The sequence below is a fragment of the Mustelus asterias genome, chromosome 28 (genome assembly GCF_964213995.1).
Source record: "Mustelus asterias chromosome 28, sMusAst1.hap1.1, whole genome shotgun sequence".
Lineage (NCBI taxonomy): Eukaryota > Metazoa > Chordata > Chondrichthyes > Carcharhiniformes > Triakidae > Mustelus > Mustelus asterias.
In genome coordinates, this window is record NC_135828.1 from 29,493,144 (window position 1) to 29,516,495 (window position 23,352).

General features: G+C 45.9%; 1 protein-coding gene across 1 annotated transcript in view; it reads right to left on the minus strand.

The window, feature by feature from the left end:
- Nucleotides 1-23,352, minus strand: part of LOC144480361 (annexin A7-like) — a 90,674-nt gene that overhangs the window by 27,319 nt on the left and 40,003 nt on the right. The window contains exons 4-8 of the mRNA XM_078199784.1: nucleotides 22,959-23,072; nucleotides 21,697-21,755; nucleotides 14,906-15,029; nucleotides 8,272-8,366; nucleotides 6,532-6,645 (exon numbers count right to left, since the gene is read on the minus strand). Of these exons, the coding sequence (XP_078055910.1) occupies nucleotides 6,532-6,645; nucleotides 8,272-8,366; nucleotides 14,906-15,029; nucleotides 21,697-21,755; nucleotides 22,959-23,072 (506 nt within the window). The remainder of the gene's footprint in view (nucleotides 1-6,531; nucleotides 6,646-8,271; nucleotides 8,367-14,905; nucleotides 15,030-21,696; nucleotides 21,756-22,958; nucleotides 23,073-23,352) is intronic.

Sequence of the window (23,352 nt, forward strand, 5' to 3'; positions counted from 1 at the left end):
TCTTATATAACATAGAACATTACAGCACAGCACAGGCCCTTCGGCCCTCGATGTTGTGCCGAGCTTTGTCCGAAACCAAGATCAAGCTATCCCACTCCCCATCATTCTGGTGTGTTCCATGTGCCTATCCAATAACCGCTTGAAAGTTGCTAAAGTGCCCGACTCCACTATCACTGCAGGCAGTCCATTCCACACCCCAACCACTCTGTGTAAAGAACCTACCACGGACATACCTCCTATATCTCCCACCATGAAACTTATAGTTATGCCCCCTAGTAACAGCTACATCCACCCGAGGAAATAGTCTCTGAACGTCCACTCTATCTATCCCCCTCATCTTATAAACCTCTATTAAGTCGTCTCTCAACCTCCTCCGCTCTAAAGAGAAAAGCCCGAGCTCCCTCAACCTTTCCTCATAAGACCTACCCTCCAAACCAGGCAGCATCCTGGTAAATCTTCTTTGCACTCTCCAATGCTACCACATCCTTCTTATAGTGAGGTGACCAGAACTGCACACAATATTCCAAATGTGGTCTCACCAAGGCCCTGTACAGTTGCAGCATAACCTCCTGCACCTTCTTCCGTCGAGAAATGGATACAAACATTCTAGGACATGTACCAAGTGACTCAAGAACAGCTTCTTCCCTGAAGCATCAGACATTTGAATGGACCTACCTTGCATTAAGTTGATCTTTCTCTACACCCTAGCTATGACTAATACTACACACTCTCCTACCCTTCTCTATGAATGGTATGCTTTGGCTGTTTAGCGTGCAAGAAACAATACTTTTCACTGTATACTAATCAAAAGATAATAGATAGGCAAGCTGTTAAGAATTGTATTGCACCGTGTTTCAGTATTGTTCAAATGTTAAACGCTAAGCTGATTCATTTAGTTATAGTTAAACTGTATTGTTTAATAAACTTTATTTTGATAAAAGCTTCCCAATTTGCTAGTAAAAGCACAGCTGAAATGAAACATCATTTCCTCACATTAATGCCAAAATAGCAATTAATTGGAGTCTAATCTAACTTCACATACCTTGAGGTTTCTGATCTCGTCCCCTAACGACAGGGCCCTTTGTACTGAGAGAGCGCATATCCATGCATTGCAGGGTGTTCAATTGAACAAAAGCTTGGGGGAAAGCATTCCCTGATTCATTCCCCCATGGCAATGCCTTGGCCAGAGTCAACGTGCCCGATTTGGAATTGCCAGCTAAATGCTCCCTGCTCCATTATAACACCTTTTGACCAGAGCGCACTTGCCAACCAACCAGCACTCTCCTCTCCATGTCCCCAGGGCCTGATGGGATATACCTCAGAATACTGAGAGGGGCAAGGGATGAAATTGCTGGGGCCTCGAGAGAAATCTTTGTATCCTCACTCGCAATGCTGTTCCTTTGTTTAAGGGTAGCAAGGATAATGCAGGTAATTACAGGCTGGTGAGCCTTACATCTGAGGTTGGGAAATTATTGGAGAGAATTCTTCGAGACAGGATTTACTTCCACTTGGAAATAAGCAGATGTATTAGCGAGAGGCAACATGGTTTTAAGAAGGGGAGGTCACGTTTCACTAACTTGACCGAGTTTTTTGAGGAAGTGACAAAGATGATTGATAAGGGTAGGGCAGTGGATGTTGTCTACATGAACTTCAGCAAGGCCTTTGACAAGGTCCCTCATGGCACACTGGTACAGAAGGTGAAGTCGCACAGGATCAGAGATGAGCTGGCAAGATGGATACAGAACTGGCTCGGTCATAGAAGACAGAGGGTAGCAGTGGAAGGGTGTGTTTCTGAATGGAGGGCTGTGACTAGTGGCATTCCTCAGAGATCAGTGCTGGGACCTTTGTTGTTTATGATTTGGAGGAAAATGTAACTGGTTTGATTAGAAAGTTTGCAGGTGACACAAAGATTAGTGGAATTGCAGATAGCGATGAAGACCGTCAGAGGATACAGCAGGATATAGATCGGTTGGAGACTGGGTGGAGAGATGGCAGATGGAGTTTAATCTGGACAAATGTGAGGTAATGCATTTTGGAAGGTCTAATACAGATAGGAAATATACAGGAAATGGCAGAACTCTTAAGGGTATTGATAGGAGAAAGATCTGGGTGAACAGGTACACAGGTCACTGAAAGTGGCAATGCAGGTAGAGAAGGTAGTCAAGAAGGCATACGACATGTTTTCCTTCATCAATAGGACATTTTCTTTTAAAATTGGCAAGTCATGTTGCAGCTTTATAGGACCTTAAGTTAGGCCGCACTTGGAATATAGGGTGCGATTCTTGCAAAAAAGTTCCAAGTGCTGAATTTGTGGGAAAACTGATGTAAATCACGATTGCTTTTTCAGTGCAACTTTACACTTCAATCTCCCACACACTGTACAATACAGAGGTCACAATCGTGAATATCATTAAAATCTCAGGGAGGTGGGGCCGATTCACACCAGAGTCTGACAGTTCCGTAACTCTGTGCATGTGCAGTGGTCTCGAACTGTCAGCCTGCAGTTTGCTGGCCAGCCTGGGACCCCCGCAGTGCTGCCTCTCCACCCACCCCTCCCACAGCCTGATCACGATTCCCTGTCCATTTGCGGGCCAGCCCTGAATCCATGCCCCGTCTGACCACCCGACTGTGATGGCACTCTGGCACTGCCAGGGTGCCCATGCCAAGGGGGCACTATGGCCCCCCCCCCCCAATTGTCTCCCCTTCACTCCAGCGGGGTCGTCCCGCTAGTTCCCCAAAAGTGGGGAGTTAGTCTGAACCCCGGAGTGAAATTATACTGGCAGGGTGGGAGATGTCCTGGACCCGCTAATCACATTTAAATAACATTCAAGTAAGATTTAAACCACTTACTTGCTGTTCCTGCCGGTTTCCAGCATGGTCCCCAACGCACCAGATAACTGGCGCTCGGAGATGCACACGCAGCCAGAAGGCGTGTGTGAATCCCGTGAATCGGCCCACACGCGATTCTCCCGGCCTGCTGTGCTAAAAATAAGCATGGCGGCATGGGAGAATCGCTCCTAGAGTGTTCAATTCTGGTTGCCACACTGCCAGAAAGGTGTGGAGGCTTTGGAGAGGATACAGAAAAGATTTACCAGGATGTTGCCTGGTATGGCATTAGCCATGAGGAGAGGTTGGAAAAACTTGGTTTGTTCTCACTGGAACGACAGAGGTTGAGGAGCGACCTGATAGAAGTCTAGAAAATTATGAGGGGCATAGACAGAGTGGATAGTCAGAAGCTTTTTCCCAGGGTGGAAGAGTCAATTACTCAGGGGTATAGGTTTAAGGTGCGAGGGGCAAGGTTTAAAGGAGATGTACGAGGAAAGTATTTTTTTTTTAACACAGGGTGGTGGGTGCCTGGAACTCGCTGCCAGGGGAGGCATTGGAAACAGAAACAATAGTGACCGCGTCTGGACAAATACATGACTAGGATGGGAATAGAGGATACGGTCCCAGGAAGGGTCGGGGGTGGGGGGGTTTTTTAGTTCAGACGGCAGCTTGGTCGGTGCAGGCTTGGAGGGCCGAGAGGCCGGTTCCTGTGCTGTAATTTTCTTTGTTCTCGTGCAGTATAAGTTGTCATTCCCTTTCCTGCTGGCAATTTGAGATCTATCCTTATGAGTGCATGATGAAAAGCTTCAATGTCATGTCTCTTTTTTCAGCAATGCTCGGCTCAGTACTACCAAGTGACTATTTAACTGAAGTCATTCATCTCTGGTCCCATTCTAGGAACTTTCTCCTCTACATTCCCTCCAGAACCTTGATGCCCCTATTAATGTATTCCTTCATATTCACATGATGATTTCGCATTGAATAGGAGGGCGGATCATAAATGGCTGACTGCTGTCCCGTCTAATTTTATGATTTCTGACTTTAACTTAACTCTTTGATCCATTCTGTCACATGGCACTCCCAGGACAGGAACAGCACCGGGTTAGATAGAGTAAAGTTCGCTCTACACTGTCCCCATCAAACACTCCCAGGTCAGGTGCAGCATGGGCTTAGATACAAAGTAAAGTTCCCTCTACGCTGTCCCAATCAAACACTCCCACCAGGACAGTAACAGCACGGGGTTAGATACAGAGTAAAGCTCCATCTACACGACATGTTAAGTAAGTTTGCAGATGACACCAAGATTGGTGGCATAGTGGACAGTGAAGATGGTTATCTCCGATTGCAACGGGATCTTGATCAATTGGTCCAGCGGGCTGATGAATGACTGATGGAGTTTAATTTAGATAAATGTGAGGTGATGTATTTTGGTAGATCAAATCAGGACTTACTCAGTTAATGGTAGGGCATTGGGGAGAGTTCTAGAACAAAGATCTAGGAGTACAGGTAGAAAGCTCCTTGAAAGTGAAGTCACAGGAGGACAGAGTGGTGAAGGCAGCATTCGGCATGCTTGGTTTCATTGGTCAGGACATTGAATACAGGAGTTGGGATGTTTTGTTGAAGTTGTATAAGACATTAGTAAGGCCACATTTGGAATACTGTGTACAGTTCTGGTCACCCTATTATATAAAAGATATTAAACTAGGATGCTCCAGGGACCGGACAGTTTGAGTTATAAGGAGAGACTGGGATGTTTTTCCCTGGAGTATCGGAGAATAAGGGGTGATCTTAGAGGTCTATAAAATAATGAGGAGCATAGATAAGGTAGATAGTCAACAACTTTCCTCAAAGGTAGGGGAGTCTAAAACTAGAGGGCATAGGTTTAAGGTGAGAGGGAAGAGATACAATGGGTCTAGAGGGACAATTGTTTCTTACAGAGGGTGGTGTGTGTCTGGAACGAGTTGCCAGAGGTAGTAGTAGAGGCAGGAACTTTTAAAAAGCATTTAGACAGTTACATGAATAAGATTGGTCTGGAGGGATATGGACCAAATGTGGGAAATTGGGACTAGCTTAGTGATAAAAACTGGGCAGCATGGACAAGTTGGGCCGAAGGGCCTGTTTCCATGCTGTAAACCTCTGATTCTATGACACAAACGCCCTATACAACTTCTGCAAAACATCCCTATCCCTATACTCAAATCCTCTCGCTATGAAGGCCAACATACCATGTTGGCCATTTGCCTTCTTTACTGCCTGCTGTACCTGCACGCTTATTTTCAGCAACTGATGCACAAGGACCCCAAGGTCTCATTGAGTATCCACCTCTCTCAATTTACACCCATTCAAGTAATAATCTGTCTTCCTATTATTGCTACCAAAGTGGATAACCTCACATTTATCCACATTATACTGCCATGCAGATGCCCAGACACAGCCTGTCCAAATCACACAGGCATCTCTGCATCCTCCTCACAGCTCACCCTTCCACACAACTACACGTCCCCATCAAACACTCCCAGGACAGGTACAGCACGGGGTTAGATAGAGAGTAAAGCTCCCTCTACACTGTCCCCATCAAGCACTCCTGGGAAGTGTTCTTTTAAAAGAAAAAACCTTAAATAAAAAGGATTTAAATTAAAGCCAGCACTTGCTGTCTCTCTTTTTCCACACAAACATTAAGCCACCACCCAGTGCAGCTGCAGTAAGCAGCTCGGAGCTTAACCAGGGCGTGGGCACAAACACGCTTTCAACATTCAGCTTTCTCACACTTGCCATTTTAAAATCTGTATTGTTGTGTACATGTGGCAGAAACTCCACCTTTAAACAATGCAGTCGGTTTCTTTAACAAACTTCAGTTTAAATTCTAACCAGCAGACAAAAAACCCCAAGTGTCAGCTTCAATACCGAGCCAGGCAGATTTGAAAAGGAAGCAAAATTCCTTTTCCGTTTCCTGTTGCAGCAAAACTAACCACAGGGGAATATGTCGAAGGAAGGTTGAACAAACTTACATTCTTTTCATTGGAGCGTCACAGGATGAGGGGGGAACCTGATAGAGGTTTTCAGGATTATGACAGGCTTGGATAGAGTGGATAGTCAGAGTCTTTTTCCCAGGGTCAAGGATCAATTACTCAGGGGCATAGGTTGAAAGAGAGGTGGAAAGTTTGAGATGTATGGGGCACGTTTTTCCAGAGGGTGGTGAATGCCTGGAACGCGCTGCCAGAGGAGGTGGCGGAAGCAGATTCTATATCAACAGTCAAGAGGCATCTGGATAGATACACGAATACAGTAAGTCTCACAACACCAGGTTAAAGTCCAACAGATTTTTTTTGTAGCAAAAGCAAAAGTGTGGCTTTTGCTACCAAATAAACCTGTTGGACTTTAACCTGGTGTTGTGAGACTTCTTACTGTGTTTACCCCAGTCCAATGCTGGCATCTCCACATCATTGATACATGAATAGGCAGGAAATAGAGGGACCATGTAGAGGCAAGAAAATATTAGGTTAGAGAGGCATCTGCATCAGCATAGACTTGGTGTGCCGAAGGGCCCGTTCCTGTGCTGTACTGTTCTTTGCTCTTTTATTAATTAGCTCCGACAGATAACAGAATAATCAAGAGTTGTGTCTTGGAACAGACATCTTGGCATTCAGTGCATTTTCCTCAGATGTAACAACACATTTCACCAAGCAGCGATATAAACAACAGTACCTCCATCGCTTTCCTCAGACTCCAAGCATCATAGTAAGTGGTGGGCTTGAAGAGGGCAAGAATGATTTCCTCCATGTTTCCACTGAGTTCTGATTTCAGGTCTTTGATCAAATCCTTAAACAAATGAATTCACAAGAGGGCAGTGGGTCAGTAACAGGACAATGGCAGAGTGGACTTGAACTCGGAGTATAGAACCCAGACATTGACTCAGCTTTAACTAAAAGATAAGCAGCAGCCACCCCTCCCCCATGGCTAAATAGCTTCAGATGTTGTTCTAATTTTACTGACTGTAGATGAAAGTATCAGCCGTGGCTGTGTGTCGACACTGTTAGCTCAGTGTCAGAAGTTTGTGGCGTTAATCCCCGTTTGGAACATATCTTCTGGACTGATGGTTCACTGAGGGGATGCCGCATTGTCTCAGGTGCAGTCTTTCTGATGGATGGGATGTGGGGTTAAACAACTGCCCTTTTTACCTGCTTAAAAATACATTAAGGGAATTCTCCAAATGTCCAACATTCCTCCCTCAATAAACCCCATTATAAACAGGTTAGCTGATCCTCCACATACAGCGGTATGTGGGATCTGACTGTGTCTTTATAATAAAAGCAATTCCTGTTTTGTGAAGAACTGAAATCTTCTGAACAGTGAAAATCTCCAACGTTGGATAGGGTCCACCTCCCCCAAAAGGCACAGTGCATTATGGCAGCGAGAGTCTGTGTGTGTGTGGGACCCATACCCACCTGGGAGTCAGTCTGTTGGAACTGCACCTCAGTAGGAGTCAGTGTGTGGGGAACCTGTACCCCCAGTGAGAGTCAGTGTGTGTGGAACCCGTACCCCCAGTACGAGTCAATGTTTGTGGAACCCGTACCCCCAGTGAGAGTCAGTGTGCGGGGAACTGTACCCGAGAGAGAGTCAGTATGTTTGGAACCCATATCCCAAGTAAGAGTCAATATTTGTGGAACTGTACCCCAGTGAGAGTCAGTGTATGTGTGCGCGCGTGCACATCTATACCCCAGTGAGAATCAGTGTGTGGAACCTGTACCCCCGTGAGAGTCAGTGTGTGGGGAACCATATCCCAGTGAGACGCAGTGTGTGCATCTATACCTCAGAGAGAGTCAGTATGTGGTACCGTACCCTAGTGACAGCCAGTGAGTGGAGAACTATACTCCGGTGAAAGTCATTGTGCATGGAACCCATACCCCAGAGAGAGTCAGTGTGTGAGAAACTACCCCAGAGACCAAGTGTGTGTGGAACCTGTACCCCGGTGCGAATCTGCGTGCGCACGTGTGTGTGTACGTGGGGAACTGTACCTCAATGAGCGTCAGAGATGCCTTTGGTAGAAAGGAGGAGGATGTGCAAGCCATTCCTGCTCATACTTAAATCTTAGAAACCCTACAGCACAGAAAGAGGCCATTCGGCCCATAGAGTCTGCACCGACCACAATCCCACCCAGACTCTACCCCCATATCCCTACATATTTTACCCACTAATCTCTCTAACCTACGCATCCCAGGGACACTAAGGGCAATTTTAGCATGGCCAATCAACCTAACCCACACATCTTTGGACTGTGGGAGGAAACCGGAGCACCCGGAGGAAACCCACACAGACACGAGGAGAATGTGCAAACTCCACACAGACAGTGACCCGAGCCGGGAATCGAACCCAGGTCCCTGGAGCTGTGAAGCAGCAGTGCTACCCACTGTGCCGCCCTCTCTGCAGTATACTCTCTGAACTCACCTTGCCATAGAGGGTCTTGAAAGCCAACTTGATCTTTTGCCTTTGCTCATTTGTGCGGTTGGAGACCACGTCAATTATTGCTTGTTCATTGGTCCCTGTGTAGAAAAGTTAGTGCGTTTTGATATGTGTTCACTGAGAACAGTATAAATGTTTTAGCTGTCAACTGGCAACATGTTGCCCATAACATAATGCAACTTACAACCAAAGAATGTTCCATCATACAAATAGCCCATTTGATTTGTCACGTCTCTGCCAACTGCTTCCATGTTTCATCCAGTCTAATCTCACTCTGCCCCTCACTCCACAAACCCTTTATATCCCACCCAGATTAATCGCATACAGTTCACTCCCCCACATGCTTTAACCTACAACCCAGTCTAACCCAAACATCCCATATTCTGTGTTAAACCAAATTACTGCAGATACTGGAATCTGAAGCCAAAAGAGAAAATGCTGGAAAATCTCAGCAGGTCTGGCAGCATCTGCAAGGTGATCTGATTTCAGCTTCTCGGCCTCTATTCTCTCTGCGGACTGCTAATAGCAGCCTTTCCTTGTTTTTGTGGCTATGACTCAATTTTCGTGAGATTATCGTACAAGATTAAAGCGCATGGGTTGGGAGTGGGGAAGTATATTGAGATGGATAGAAAACTGGTTGGCAGAGAGGAAACAGTAGGAATTAATGGGCACTTTTCAAATTGGCAGTGGGGTGCCACAGGGATCGGTGCTGGGACCCCAGCTATTCACAATATATATTAATAATTTGGATCAGGGAACAAAATGTAACATCTCAAAGTTTGCAGATGATACCAAGTTGTGTGGGAGGGTGAACTGTGACGAGGATGCAGAGATTCTTCAGAATGATCTGGACAGGTTGAGTGAGTGGGCTAATCAATGGCAGATGCAGTTTAATTTGGATAAATGTGAGATTATTCACTTTGGAAGCAAAAACAAGACGGCAGATAACTATCTGAATGGCTGTAAATTGGGAGGGGGGGGGGGGGGGGGGGGGGGGGAGAGTCCTTGTGCACCAGTCACTGGAGGCAAGCATTCAGGTGCAGCAGGTAGCAAAGAGGGCAAACGGCATGTTGGCCTTCATTGCGAGGGGTTTTGAATGCAGGAGCAGGGATGTGTTGTTGCAATTATACAGGGCCTTGGTGAGGCCACACCTAGAGTATTGTGTACAGTTTGGTCTCCTTTTCTGAGGAAGGATGTTCTTGCTCTCAAGGGAGTGCAGCGAAGGTTTACCAGGCTGATTCCAGGGATGGCGGGACTGATGTACGAGGAGAGATTAACTAGATTGGGATTGTTTTCACTTGAGTTCAGACGAATGGGAGGGGGTGGGGGTGGATCTCAGAGGCTTATAAAATTCTAACAGGACTAGACAGGGTACATGCAAGGAGCATGTTCCCGATGGTGGGGGAGTCCAGAACCAAGGGTCACAGTCTGAGGATATAGGGTAGACCATTTAGAAGAGAGGTGAGGAGGCATTTCTTTACCCAAAGAATGGTGAGCCTGTGGAATTCGTTACCACAGGAAATAGTTCATGCCAAAACATTGAATGTATTCAAGAGGCGGCTGGATATAGCACTTGGGGCGAATTGGGATCCAAGGTTATGGGGAGAAAGCAGGATTGGGCCATTGACTTGGACGATCAGCCATGATTGTAATGAATGGCGGAGCAGGCTCGAGGGGCCAAATGGCCTCCTCCTATCTTCTATGTTTCATTCCCTCACCCTGCAATTTAAATATCTTCCACTAAAATGTCTTTTAGCTTTGACAGAGGGTCATCTGGACTCGAAATGTCAATTCCTTTCTCTGCTTATAGATGCTATGATGTGGAGATGCCTGCGTTGAACTGGGGTAAGCACAGTAAGAAGTCTCAACACCAGGTTAAAGTCCAACAGGTTATTTGGTAGCACAAGCCACAAGCTTTCGGAGCGCTGCTCCTTCATCAGGTGAGTGGGAGTTCTGTTCACAAACAGGGCATATAAAGACACAAACTCAATTTACAAAATAATGGTTGGAATGCGAGTCTTAACAGGTAATCAAGTCTTAAAGGTACAGACAATGTGAGTGGAGAGAGGGTTAAGCACAGGTTAAAGAGATGTGTATTGTCTCCAGCCAGGACAGTTAGAGAGATTTTGCAAGCCCAGGCAAGTCGTGGGGGTTACAGATCGTGTGACATGAACCCAAGATCCCGGTTGAGGCCATCCTCATGTGTGCGGAACCTGGCTATCAGTTTCTGCTCAGTGACTCTACGTTGTCGTGAGTCGTGAAGGCCGCCTTGGAGAATGCTTACCCGAAGATCAGAGGCTGAATGCCCATGACTGCTCAAGTGTCCCCCAACAGGAAGAGAACACTCCTGCCTGGTGATTGTCGAGCGGTGTTCATTCATTCGTTGTCGTAGCGTCTGCATGGTCTCCCCAATGTACCATGCCTCGGGACATCGCTGAGCAGGAACTGACAGCAATGTTCCACACACAAGGATGGCCTCAACCGGGATCTTGGGTTCATGTCACACTACCTGTAAAGCCCACGACTTGCCTGGGCTTGCAAAATCTCACTAACTGTCCTGGCTGGAGACAATACACATCTCTTTAACCTGTGCTTAACCCTCTCTCCACTCACATTGTCTGTATCTTTAAGACTTGATTACCTGTAAAGACTCACATTCCAACCATTATTTTGTAAATTGAGTTTGTCTCTTTATATGCCCTGTTTGTGAACAGCACTCCCACTTACCTGATGAAGGAGCAGCGCTCCGAAAGCTTGTGGCTTGTGCTGCCAAATAAACCTGTTGGACTTTAACCTGGTGTTGTGAGACTTCTTGCTTATAGATGCTGCCAGACCTGTTGAGATTTTCCAACATTTTCTCTTTTGGGATCCCATGTTCTGTAATATTTTTTTCAAGCAGCTACCTAATGTCCTTTTCAAATCACTGAATGATTCTACTTCAATGATTTGTAGCAGTGAACTCCAAATTCTAACCGCCCTCTGTGCAAAAAGATTTTCTCTAACCTCTATCACAACTTGCAATTTTCTTAAATTTGCATCCATTCATTGCCATCTCATTAAACAGGTCAAGAATCCCGGACTATTTAGCTGTTTATAATGCTTTACAGTCCTAAATATTGTCAAGTCACTCCTGAGCTCCAGTTAAGAAAAGTCACAAACTCTTTGCAACTGGAACTCCCTCCTGCTGGTTAGCATCTTAAGTCAATTTATGCTGCACCTTATGCATTGTACTGACAGCCTGTAATAGCATTGCCCAGCAATGTACACCACACTACAACTATGGTCTCTTTGAGACTAGGGTCACAAATTCAAATCCAATCACAAGCAGCTCTCAAACTCAAATCTATAAATCTGGGCTGAGGTCAGGTAAAAAGACAATGCAAATGATTTTCCCCAGAAATTTTAGGTGCTAAAGGATCTCACAAGTGGGCATGATGGGGTCTTCATCTGAAACTCCAGTTCAGGCTAAGATTCCGACTTGGGGAAGGATCTGGAGCTTACACTTGGATCTGCTACCCAGAGGATTGTTAAACAGCCAATTAAGCTGCTTGCCAGCACTCAAGGGGCGGCACGGTAGCACAGTGGTTAGCACTGCTGCTTCACAGCTCCAGGGTTCGATGCTCGGGTCACTGTCTGTGTGGAGTTTGCACATTCTCCTCGTGTCTGCGTGGGTTTCCTCCAGGTGCTCCGGTTTCCTCCCACAGTCCAAAGATGTGCGGGTTAGGTTGATTGGCGAGGTTAAAAAAATTGCCCCTTGAGTCCTGAGATGCGTAGGTTAGAGGGATTAGTGGGTAAATATGTGGGGGTAGGGCCTGGGTGGGATTGTGGTTGGTGCAGACTCGATGGGCCGAATGGCCTCCTTCTGCACTGTAGGGTTTCTATGATTCTATGATTAGGGAGGCTGCACACTATTTTCTTGGCTGGTGTTTGATCTCCTAAAGTCAATCAGCTACTTCAAAAAGGTATCAATATTGTCTTTCACTGTTCACTTGCTGCCGGAAGTTTGATGGAAACCATATTAGGAGACCTTCTGGGGCACTTTGTAAAGACTTCACCATCTTATCAACAATTATTTTGCAAATTCTGAGGACTTCATCGAAAAAGAGTAAACACTGTCCGACTCCCCTTATTGGACTCTCAGGAGTAACCGTGTTTGGTTATCAGCACCTTGCTAGGGGATTTCCTAATGAGTGCTGGCGGGCAGCTTAACTGGCAATTGGTCTGCAAAAGGAATGAGTTAAAAGGTGTGCAGATTAGGTTGATTGGCCATGTTAAATTGCCCCTGAGCATCCCAAGATGTGTGGGTTAGGGGGATTGTAGGTGGGGTGGATGCATGGGATTACAGGGATGGGGTCTGGGTGGGATGCTCTGTCGGAGAGGCGGTGCAAACGCGATGGACCAAATGGCCTCCTTTTGCACTGCAGGGATTCTATGGTTCCATGACAGAGGCCAGATAGAACAGCATCAGCTGCTGGAGAGGGGGACAGGAGGACAAGTTACCTACCCCAACTATCTCTGGCAGGAACATGACATCCATCCTTCTCTGAACCTCTGTTGCCACATCTAAGGTGGTGTATCCTCCTCTTGCTTTGACCTTGAGCTGCCACAGCACTCCACACCTTCAGTAGTGAGCAATTGCAGCCTACGAACACTGCTCCACAGAATTACACAATCAGCGCTTCCAAACCTGCAGGTTTAGCAAGTCCTAGAGACGGCCCAGAGGAGGTTCATGAGAATGATCCCAGGATTGAAAGGCTTGACATACGAGGTGTGTTTGAGAACTGTGGTTCTATACTCGATGGAGTTTAGAAGGATGAGGGGTATCTTATTGAAACTTATAGAATACTGAAAGGCCTGGATAGAGTGGACATGGAAAAGATATTTCCATTAGTCGGAGAGATTCAGATCCAAGAGCACAGCCTTAGAGTAAATGGATGACCCTTTAGAACCGAGATGCGGAGGAATTTCTTCAGCCAGAGGGTGGTGACTCTGTGGAATTCATTGCCACAGAAGGCTTAGAGGCCAGGTCATTGAGTGTATTTAAGACAGATAGATAGGTTCTTGATTGGTATGGGGATCAAGGTTACGGGGAAAAGGCAGGAAAATGGGGCTGAGAAACACATCAGCCATGATCAAATGGCGGAGCAGACTCGATGGGCTGAGTGGCCTATTCCTGCTCCTATATCTTATGGTTCATGCACATTCAAGTTCTAGGTAATCAGTAATTGGGATCAAAAATTAGAGTTTAAACAGGCGTACAAGTGTGCAGAACCCACTTTTGTGCCTCTTCACCAAATTAAACCCCACCAAACTGGTCAGTTTTGCCACAAAATGAACTAAATCATGTCCTGTAAGGAACAGACCCTGAGCCATTTATCAGGTCTGGCTCCAACGGACCATTAGGGATGGACTATTAAAATTTTATAGATTCACTACCCTTTGAGTGAAGAAATGTTTCCTCATCTCAGTCCTAATTGATCTAGCCTGTATCCTGAGACGGTGCCTCCTGGTTCTAGATTCCCCAACCAGGGAAACATCCTCCCCGTATCCAGTCTGTCCAGCCCGGTTAGAATTTCACACGTTTCAATCAGATCCCTCTCATTCTTCTAAACTGTAGTGAATACAGGCCCAGTCGAACCAATCACTCCTCATAGGACAGTCCCACCAACCCCGGTATCAGCCTCATGAATTTTCATTCCCTCTATAGCAAGTATATCCTTTCTTAGGTCGGGAGACTAAAACCGCACGCAATACTCTCAGGTGTGGTCTCACCAAAGCCCTAATAGTTGCAGTAAGACATCCCTACTTCACTCAAATCCTCTTGCAATTAAGGCCAACATACCAATTGCTTCCTAACTGCTTGGTGCAGCTGCTCTCCACTTTCACTGATCTCTTTGTCCATCCACAATCCGAATATATCACTATTTGATTAATATTCTCCCTTTCTGTTTTTCACACCAAAGTGTGTAACTTCACATTGGAACTTGTTGCCATATGGAAGAATTGAAACAGAGATAATTGGTGATTGAAAAAGGAGCATTATGGAATTCAGGGAGGGAGGGATAAGATGGGAAGGGCTGATACAAGATGGTGGAAGCCTCATGCAAAGTATAGACATTGGCATAGACCAGTTGCGCCAAATAGCCTGTTTCTAAAGTTTTAAAGTTTAAATTTTAAAAAATTTATTTGTGTCACAAGTAGGCTTACATTAACACTGCAATGAAGTTAGTGAAAATCCCCTAGTCACCACAGTCCGGCACCTGTTTGGGTACACAGAGGGAGAATTTAGCATTGCCAATGCACTTAACCAGCACATCTTTAGGACTGTGGGAGGAAACCGGAGCACCCGGAGGAAACACGCAGGTACGGGGATGAATGTGCAAACTCCGCACAGAGTGTGGGAAGTTGGGAATCGAACCTGGGGACCCTGGCACTGTGAAGCTGCAGTGCTTACAAATGTGCCACCCCATTGTATCCTGTAGATTCAAGAACATGAGTAAAAGCCACTGTAGCAAGATTCTTACACCATCTTCCATAGAGGGAGGGGAGTTATGAATATGGCAGGAATTTTCTCCTTGCATCAGTTGATGCCATTTTTCTCCCAATGCTATAACCTTACCAGCTCCCTTCATGGCTTGCCGCAGAATCTCAGCATCATTCTGTGCGTTGAAGTTGGCAACAGGTCTGATGGTGCCCTGTGTTGCACCTCCGATTGAAAGGCCTCCAATATTCGGCATTGAAGGCTGCATGCAAGGAGGGGAGAGAAAGAGCCACTTGTAATTCACAAACAGAAACTGCTACAGTTACCAGCTTAGATCATCCACCATAATTAAAAGCCACAAACTACATAAATTATTTTGATAGCTTCAAGGTTTTGCTCCAGATACTTTTCTAGGTTCAGCATCTCCAGTGATGCCCATAAGTGAGCACTTGTGCCTTCCTTCCCTGTCCAATATCTGGGCAATCTGTACTTGGCCTTTGGATCAAATAAAAAAATTCCTTCCCTTACTATATTTTTGCTCCTAGTTAGACCCTCAGACCAATTTTCATATCAAAAACAGGATTATAAATTGCCATATTAACCATTCAGCTGTGACACTTTGGATTTACAGAAGCTACAGACTTAACTAACCTTTTCTAGAAGGTAATAAGTAACAAACCTATCTGTTGTACAAAACCTTCAATGTTATAGAATAGAGTAGAATCCTTAATGTAGAAGGAGACCTTTTGGCCGATTGAGTCTATACAGGCTCTCCGACAGTGTATCTTAGCCAGGCTTCTCCCCCTGCCCTCCATCCCTGTAACTCCAAACATTTACCCCGTTAATCCCCCCAACCTACACATCTTGGGACACTTTAGGGCGGCACGGTAGCACAGTGGTTAGCACTGCTGCTTCACAGCTCCAGGGTTCGATTCCCGGCTCGGGTCACTGTCTGTGTGGAGTTTGCACATTCTCCTCATGTCTGCGTGGGTTTCCTCCGGGTGCTCCGGTTTCCTCCCACAGTCCAAAGATGTGCGGGTTAGGTTGATTGGCCAGGTTAAAAATTGCCCCTTAGAGTCCTGGAATGCATAGGTTAGAGGGATTAGCAGGTAAATATGTGGGGGTAGGGCCTGGGTGGGATTGTGGTCGGTGCAGACTCGATGGGCCGAATGGCCTCCTTCTGCACTGTAGGGTTTCTATGTTTCTAAGGGGCAATTTAGCATGGAAAATCAACCTAACCTGCACATCTTTGAACTGTGGGAGGAAACCGGAGCACCCGGAGGAAACCCATGCAGACACTGGGGAGAACGAGCAAACTCCACAGTCACCCAAGACCGAAGTTGAGTCCTGGTGCTGTGAGGCAGCAGTGCTAACCACTGTGCCACCATGCTGCTTTACTAGACAAAGGAGTAGTGACAAAGTGGCTCTCTATGCCTTTCACACTGCTCCAAAACCCTGGGTTTAGTTCCCACAGTTGAGAGGCAGCATCTGCATTGTGCAATGAGCCCCTCAAATTGAAGGGTGCACCTTGACACCATCCACCTCAATTTCTTGTTCCTTTAGTCTGACAAGTGTTCAACCTAAAGTGGCAGTCAGCAGCAACATGCATGTCTCGGTCTCTCATTTGGAGGATCAGAGTGGGTAGGACAGCAATCATTCCCTGTTCCTCTGAGAATCCTCACAAATATGAACACATTAAATCTGTGGCACCACTAGACGAGGAACCAATACAGGTTAGAAAATACAAGGGTGATGGGCAAACATGACTTGATGGAAGTGCAGACATAGGCAGAGTTCATCAGGGTGGAAGATGGGATCCGAGCAGAACAACATAGAAGTATTGGAATCCAGAAGTATCATAGAATCCCTTGAGTTCAGGAGGCGGCCATTTGGCCCATCGAGTCTGCACCGACCACAATCCCATCCAGGCCCTATCCCCGTAACCCCACATATTTACCCTGCTAATCCCCCTGACACAAGGGTCAATTTAGCATGGCCAAACCACCTAACAACAGAATGGAGGAATGTGTCAGCAGCAGATGGTTACCTCAAATAGTTGTTCCCCTCCCTTTTGGTGGTCGGCCAGTCTTCTAATTTTTGTAATAACAGAGTGCTCAAACTGTGTGTATAATTACCCAGCCTAGTGCTCAGTGCAGCAACGTGTCAGTGAGAATGAGAACCGACAGATTCTATTGACTGCTAGTGGAAACTATATTTTAATGATGCACAGAATTCTAGCCAATACATAAAGGCAGAACTGCAATCACTTTCCCCATCTACTACTTTAGATTTCAGTAAAGGATAATGGCTGGTGGGGACGGGTCTGTCGCTGTATAACACTGGGTTACAGTACTGGTGAGGACAGGTCTGTCGCTGTATAACACTGGGGTACAGTACTGGTGAGGACAGGTCTGTCGCTGTATAACACTGGGGTACAGTACTGGTGGGGACGGGTCTGTCATTACACACGTAGTATGGTACTGGTGGGGACGGGTCTGTCGCTGTATAACACTGGGGTACAGTACTGGTGAGGACAGGTCTGTCGCTGTATAACACTGGGGTACAGTACTGGTGGGGACGGGTCTGTCATTACACACGTAGTATGGTACTGGTGGGGACGGATCTGTCACTGTATAACACGGTTACAGTACTGGTGGGGACGGGTCTGTCACTGTATAACACGGTTACAGTACTGGTGGGGACGGGTCTGTCACTGTGTAACACTGGGGTATAGAACTTGATCGAGTTTTGCAAGGAAGTGACGAAGATGATTGATGAGGGTAGGGCAGTGGATGTTGTCTACATGGACTTCAGTAAGGCCTTTGACAAGGTCCCTCATGGCACACTGGCACAGAAGATGAAGTTGCATGGGATCAGAGGTGAGCTGGCAAGGTGGATACAAAACTGGCTAGGTCAAAGACGACAGAAGGTAGCAGTGGAAGGTTGCATTTCTGAATGGAGGGGGTGTGACAAGTGGTGTTCCTCAGGGATCAGTGCTGGGATCTTTGCTGTTTGGAAGAAAATGTAACTGGATTGATTAGTAAATTTGCGGACGACACAAAGGTTGGTGGATTTGCGGATAGCGATGAGGACCATCAGAGGATACAGCAGGATATAGATCAGTTGGAGACTTGGGCGGAGAGATGGCAGATGGAGTTTAATCCGGACAAATGTGAGGTAATGCATTTTGGCAGGTTTAATACAGATAGGAAACATACAGTAAATGGCAGAACCCTTAGGAGTATTGATAGGCAGAGAGATCTGGGTGTACACGTACACAGGTCACTGAAAGTGGCAATGCAGGTGGAGAAGGTAGTCAAGAAGGCACACGGCATGCTTGCCTTCATCAGCCGGGGTATTGAGTTTAAAAATTGGCAAGTCGTGTTGCAGCTTTATAGAACCTTAGTTAGGCCGCACTTGGAATATAGTGTTCAATTCTGGTCGCCACACTACGAGAAGGATGTGTGGGCTTTGGAGAGGGTACAGAAAAGATTTACCAGAATGTTGCCTGGCATGGAGGGCATCAGCTATGAGGAGAGGTTGGAGAAACTTGGTTTGTTCTCACTGGAGCGATGGAGGTTGAGGGAAGATCTGATAGAAGTCTACAAGATTATGAGAGGCATGGACAGAGTGGATAGTCAGAAGCTTTTTCCCCAAGGTGGAAGAGTCAATTACTAGGGTGCATAGGTTTAAGGTGCGAGGGGCAAGGTCTAAAGGAGATGTACAAGGCAGATTTTTTAAAAATACAGTAGTGGGTGCCTGGAACTCGTTGCCAGGGGAGGTAGTGGAAGCAGATATGGTAGTGAGTTTTAAGGGGCGTCTTGACAAGTACATGAATAGGATGGGAATAGAGGGATATGGTCCCCGGAATGGTAAGGGGTTTTAGTTAAGTCGGGCAACATGGTCGGTGCAAGCTTGGAGGGCCGAAGGGTCTGTTCCTGTGCTGTAATTTACTTTGTTCTTTGTAGTACTGGTGAGGACAGGTCTATCACTGTATAACACTGGGGTGTTGTACCGTGACTGATGGATGAGGAGCCTAGGGTAGGGGGAGTAGATATTGAGTCATGTCGATATCAAAAAGGTGGTGGTGTTGGATGTCTTCAAAAGCATTAAAGTAGATAAAAACCCAGGGCCTAATGGAATCTGCCCCAGAATACTGAGGAAGGCAAGGGCAGAAATTGCTCGGGCCTTGACAGAAATCTTTGTATCCTCTTTGGCTACAGGTGAAGTTTCAGAGGACTGGAGGATAGCCAATGTTGTTCCTCTGTTTAAGAAGGACAGCAGGGAAAATCCAGGAAATTACAGACCGGTGAACCTTACGTCAGTGGTCAGGAAATTGGACAAGGTTCTTAGGGACAGGATTTACTCACATTTGGAAACAAATTTACTTAGTGATAGACAGCATGGTTTTGTGAAGGGGAAGTTGTGCCTCACTAACTTAATTGAGTTTTGCGAGGAGATGACAAAGATGATAGATGAGGGAAAGGCAGTGGATGTTGTACACATGGACTTCAATAAAGCCTTTGACAAGGTATCTCATGGTAGACTAGTACGAAAGATGAAGTCACACGGGATCAGAGGAGAGCTGGCAAGATGGATACAGAACTGGCTTGGCCATAGAAAGAAGTTTAACAACACCAGGTTAAAGTCCAACAGGTTTATTTGGTAGCAAAAACCACACAAGCTTTCGAAGCTCTAAGCCCCTTCTTCAGGTGAGTCTTTCAGTCCTTCTAGAGCTTCGAAAGCTTGTGTGGCTTTTGCTACCAAATAAACCTGTTGTTGTTAAACTTCTTACTGTGTTTACCCCAGTCCAACGCCGGCATCTCCACATCTTGGCCATAGAAGACAGAGGGTAGCAGTAGAGGGGTGCTTTTCTGAATGGAGGCTGTGACTAGCAGTGTTCCACAGGGATCAGTTCTGGGACCTTTGTTGTTTGTAGCATATATAAATGATTTGGAGGAAAATGTAGCTGGTCTGATTAGTAAGTTCGCAGACGACACAAAAATTGTTGTGGATAGTGAAGAGGATTGGCAGAGGATACAGCAAGATATAGACCAGTTGGAGACTTGGGCAGGGAAATGGCAGATGGCGTTTAATCCAGACAAGTGTGAGAATGCATTTTGGAAGGTTCAATGCATGTAGGAATTATACAGTAAATGGTAGAACCCTTAGGAGTATTGACAGGCAGAGAGATCTGGGCGTACATGTCCACCGATCACTGAAAGTGGCAACGCAGGTGGATAAGGTAGTCAGGGAGGCATACGGCATGCTTGCCTTCATCGGTTGGGGCATTGAGTATTGGCAGGTCATGCTGCAGCTGTACAGAAATGAGGCCTTAGTTAGGCCTCATTTAGAATACTGTGTACAATTCTGGTCACCACACTACCAGAAGGATGTCAATACTTTGGAGGGGGTACAGGGGAGGTTTACCAGGATGTTGCCTGGTCAGGAGGGTATTAGCTATGAGGAGAGATTGGATAAACTCGGTTTGTTCTCACTGGAAAGACCGAGGTGGATGGTTGACCTGATAGAAGTTTACAAGATTATGAGTGGCAAGGACAGAGTGGATAGTCAGATGCTCTTTCCTTGGGTAGAAAAGTCAAGTACTAGGGGACGTAGGTTTAAAGTGCATGGGGAAAAGTTGAGATGTGCAAGGAAGTTTTTTTTTTTTACACAGGTGGTGGTGAATGTCTGAAACGCGCTGCCCGGAGAGGTCGTGGAAGCAAGTACGATAGCAGCATTTGAGGCAATAGCGGTATTCACAACCAGGCAAATACATGAACAGGATGGGAATGGAAGGATATGGACTCCATAAGTGCATATGGTTTTAGTTTAGGCATAGGCTTGGAGGGCCAAAAGGTTGTTCCTGTGCGGTCCTGTTCCTTGGTGTAGTACTGGTGGTGCAGGCCGGTGACTATGTAGATGGAGAAAGAATGTCTACAGCAATGGTTTTACAACAATAATGCCAATAGTGCTTTTAAAATGGCTTTTCTGGCTGAGAGTTAAGCATGTTAGGATTTTTGGTCAACCTATAATTAAAACCAGGTGGAGGTCGTAAAGTTGCTCCGAATTGGATATCTGGTCTGGGAACTGTGATCTGAAGCTTCCTGTTGACTGAATAAGGGAAGTTCTTTACATTCGAGCAGACGTCGTGGCCTCAAATTTTATTGCCGTTATGTGTAGAACATGCAGTCTGAACGAAGTGCAATGGTGCCATTCACAATAATCTAATTGTATGTTCGAACCATGTGATCGGTTTCAAGTTACAAATTGGCTGGATGACAGAGAATCTTCTGGAAGTAGAGGATTTGTGGATAAAAGTCACTGCAGTCCTTTGTTTGCCAGTGACAATTCTTTAGAAACTAATCATTGTAAGACATCTGCCCTGAAGGATGCTTCAGAGAAGATAGAATTTACATCAGTGACATTTCCTGGCCAGGGTTTTTCCTAATCTCAGTAGTATCTATTTTTAGTTAAATAATTAAAGTTAATGTTTAGTTAAAGTTAATGTGCAGTTAAGAGTTAAAGTTCAGTTGAGCGTTAATGAGTTGTAAATGTTTAAGTTTGAGTTGGTACCGAAAGTGTTTAATTCATTCAACTATTTCTCTCTTCATTTAAGTGTTGATTACTGTTCTTGTTTGTCTCATTAAACTGGAATGCTTGTAAGGTGTTTAAATTAAAAGCTGAATATCAATTATAACAGTAATGATGGGTACATGTCTGTCAAGGAGCATCACTGGGTTGTAGTACTGTGGGTTAAAATCTGTCTGTGTAACACTGGGGTACAGGTTTGTCATGCTATAATGTTTAATACTGCTAATGATAGCAGTGGAGTTACTTGATGGACTGCATTAGGGACACACAACAGCACTGAAACATATTGGTTTAAGTGTAATATTCTCTGTGTAGGGTAATCCAGGTCACAATACCTGTGGTGGGGTTGGCTGTGGGCCAGTAGAGCCGGGCATCGGTCCAGATCCATATCCACCTGGAAAAAACAGGCAAGCGTGAAGTTTAACTTGTACAGCAAGACAACCTTTGCACAGGCGTCAAGACATTTCAACAGAGCTATTTGTTGTGTGTAGACTGTTCCCCAGTCCTTTTGACTCTCACATGTGGGGCAGTTCAATAAAATCCAGCTCCCAGTCCCTCCCGAAACAGAGTCTTTGCACCGGCAGACTGGCTGATGACAAAGTAGGTTTCCAGCCAAAACTGAGTTGGGGGGGTGGGGGGAGATGGTGGCATTGTGGTAATGCCACTGGACTGGTTATCCAGAGGTTGAGGATAATGCTTTGGGAACACAAGGGAGGAAATCTGCCATCCTGGCTGATACGCGAGTCCAGGCCCACAACAATGTGGCTGACTCTTAACTGCCCTCTGAAAATGGTCCAGCGAGAAACTCAGTTGTACCAAACCAACACTGAAAAGTCAAACCCCACAGACTGCAGTGGTTCAAGGCAGAGGGCGGCTTGCCACCACCTTCCCAAGGACAATTAGGGATGGGCAACAAAGGCTGGCCTTGCCCATGAATGAATAATAAAAAATATCAAATTCCACCTTTGAGCAGAGGTTGCTGGATCATAATTAGGAATGCACGCCCAGGCCAATTTTATTCCCCTCCCCACTCTTTCTCCACTCAAAGGGTGACAATGCCAATGGAAATGGCCCAACAAACACCCAAAAATTCACTCCACACCTAGAATCAAACAAACTCTAGATGAAGGTGGTATTGTCACCGGACTAGTAATCCAAAGACCCAGGGGGATTTGAATTCGAACAATTAAAACAAAAATCAATAATTTAAAGTCTAATGCTGACTACGAAATAATCATCGATTGTCATAAAAACCCATCAGGTTTGGATGCTTTCCACATTGGCTCTGTATTCTGAAATGTTTTGCTGGATTGTTACTGGTATCTTGCAGTTGGTCCTCAGTTTTCAGAACTTGGGAACAGCCATTTCGTGTCAAGCTCTCAGTTACAATAGTAGCATGCCTTTCGGACTATGGGAGGAAATTGGAGCACCCAGGAGAAACCCACACAGACACGGGGAGAATGTGCAGACTTCACACATTCACACGAGCCAGGAATCGAACGCGGGTCCCTGGCACTGTGAGGCAGCGGTGCTAATGACTGTGCCACCGTGTATAAGGTTAGCTGTATGAAAATAAAACACAAGTCTATTACAATACCTGGAGGACCACCACCTGAGTAGCTTTGTCCAGCAGGCTGAGGGCCTCCGCCATAGCCAGGGGTTCCATAACCAGGGGCTCCATAGCCTGGGGCAGTGCCAGGGGCACCTGGACCTACAACAGAAAGAGTTTTCACCAAAATATCCCAATATAAGACACATACCTGACATTTCATAATTCTCAGTTAGTGTGCTGCCATTTTTATTCCTTCCAACTTTTCTTGCAAGCTTCCCGAATGTGCTGTCTCTCATTGGATCTGGCTCCAGAGATGTTGGACATCCTCCATCTTTGACCCAGCCTCATGCACAAGCTGGGACTGACAGTGAGAGTATGTTGTGCAACCTGAAGCACCATCACAGTGCAGCTCGATTAACACACCCCAGTAAAATCATAG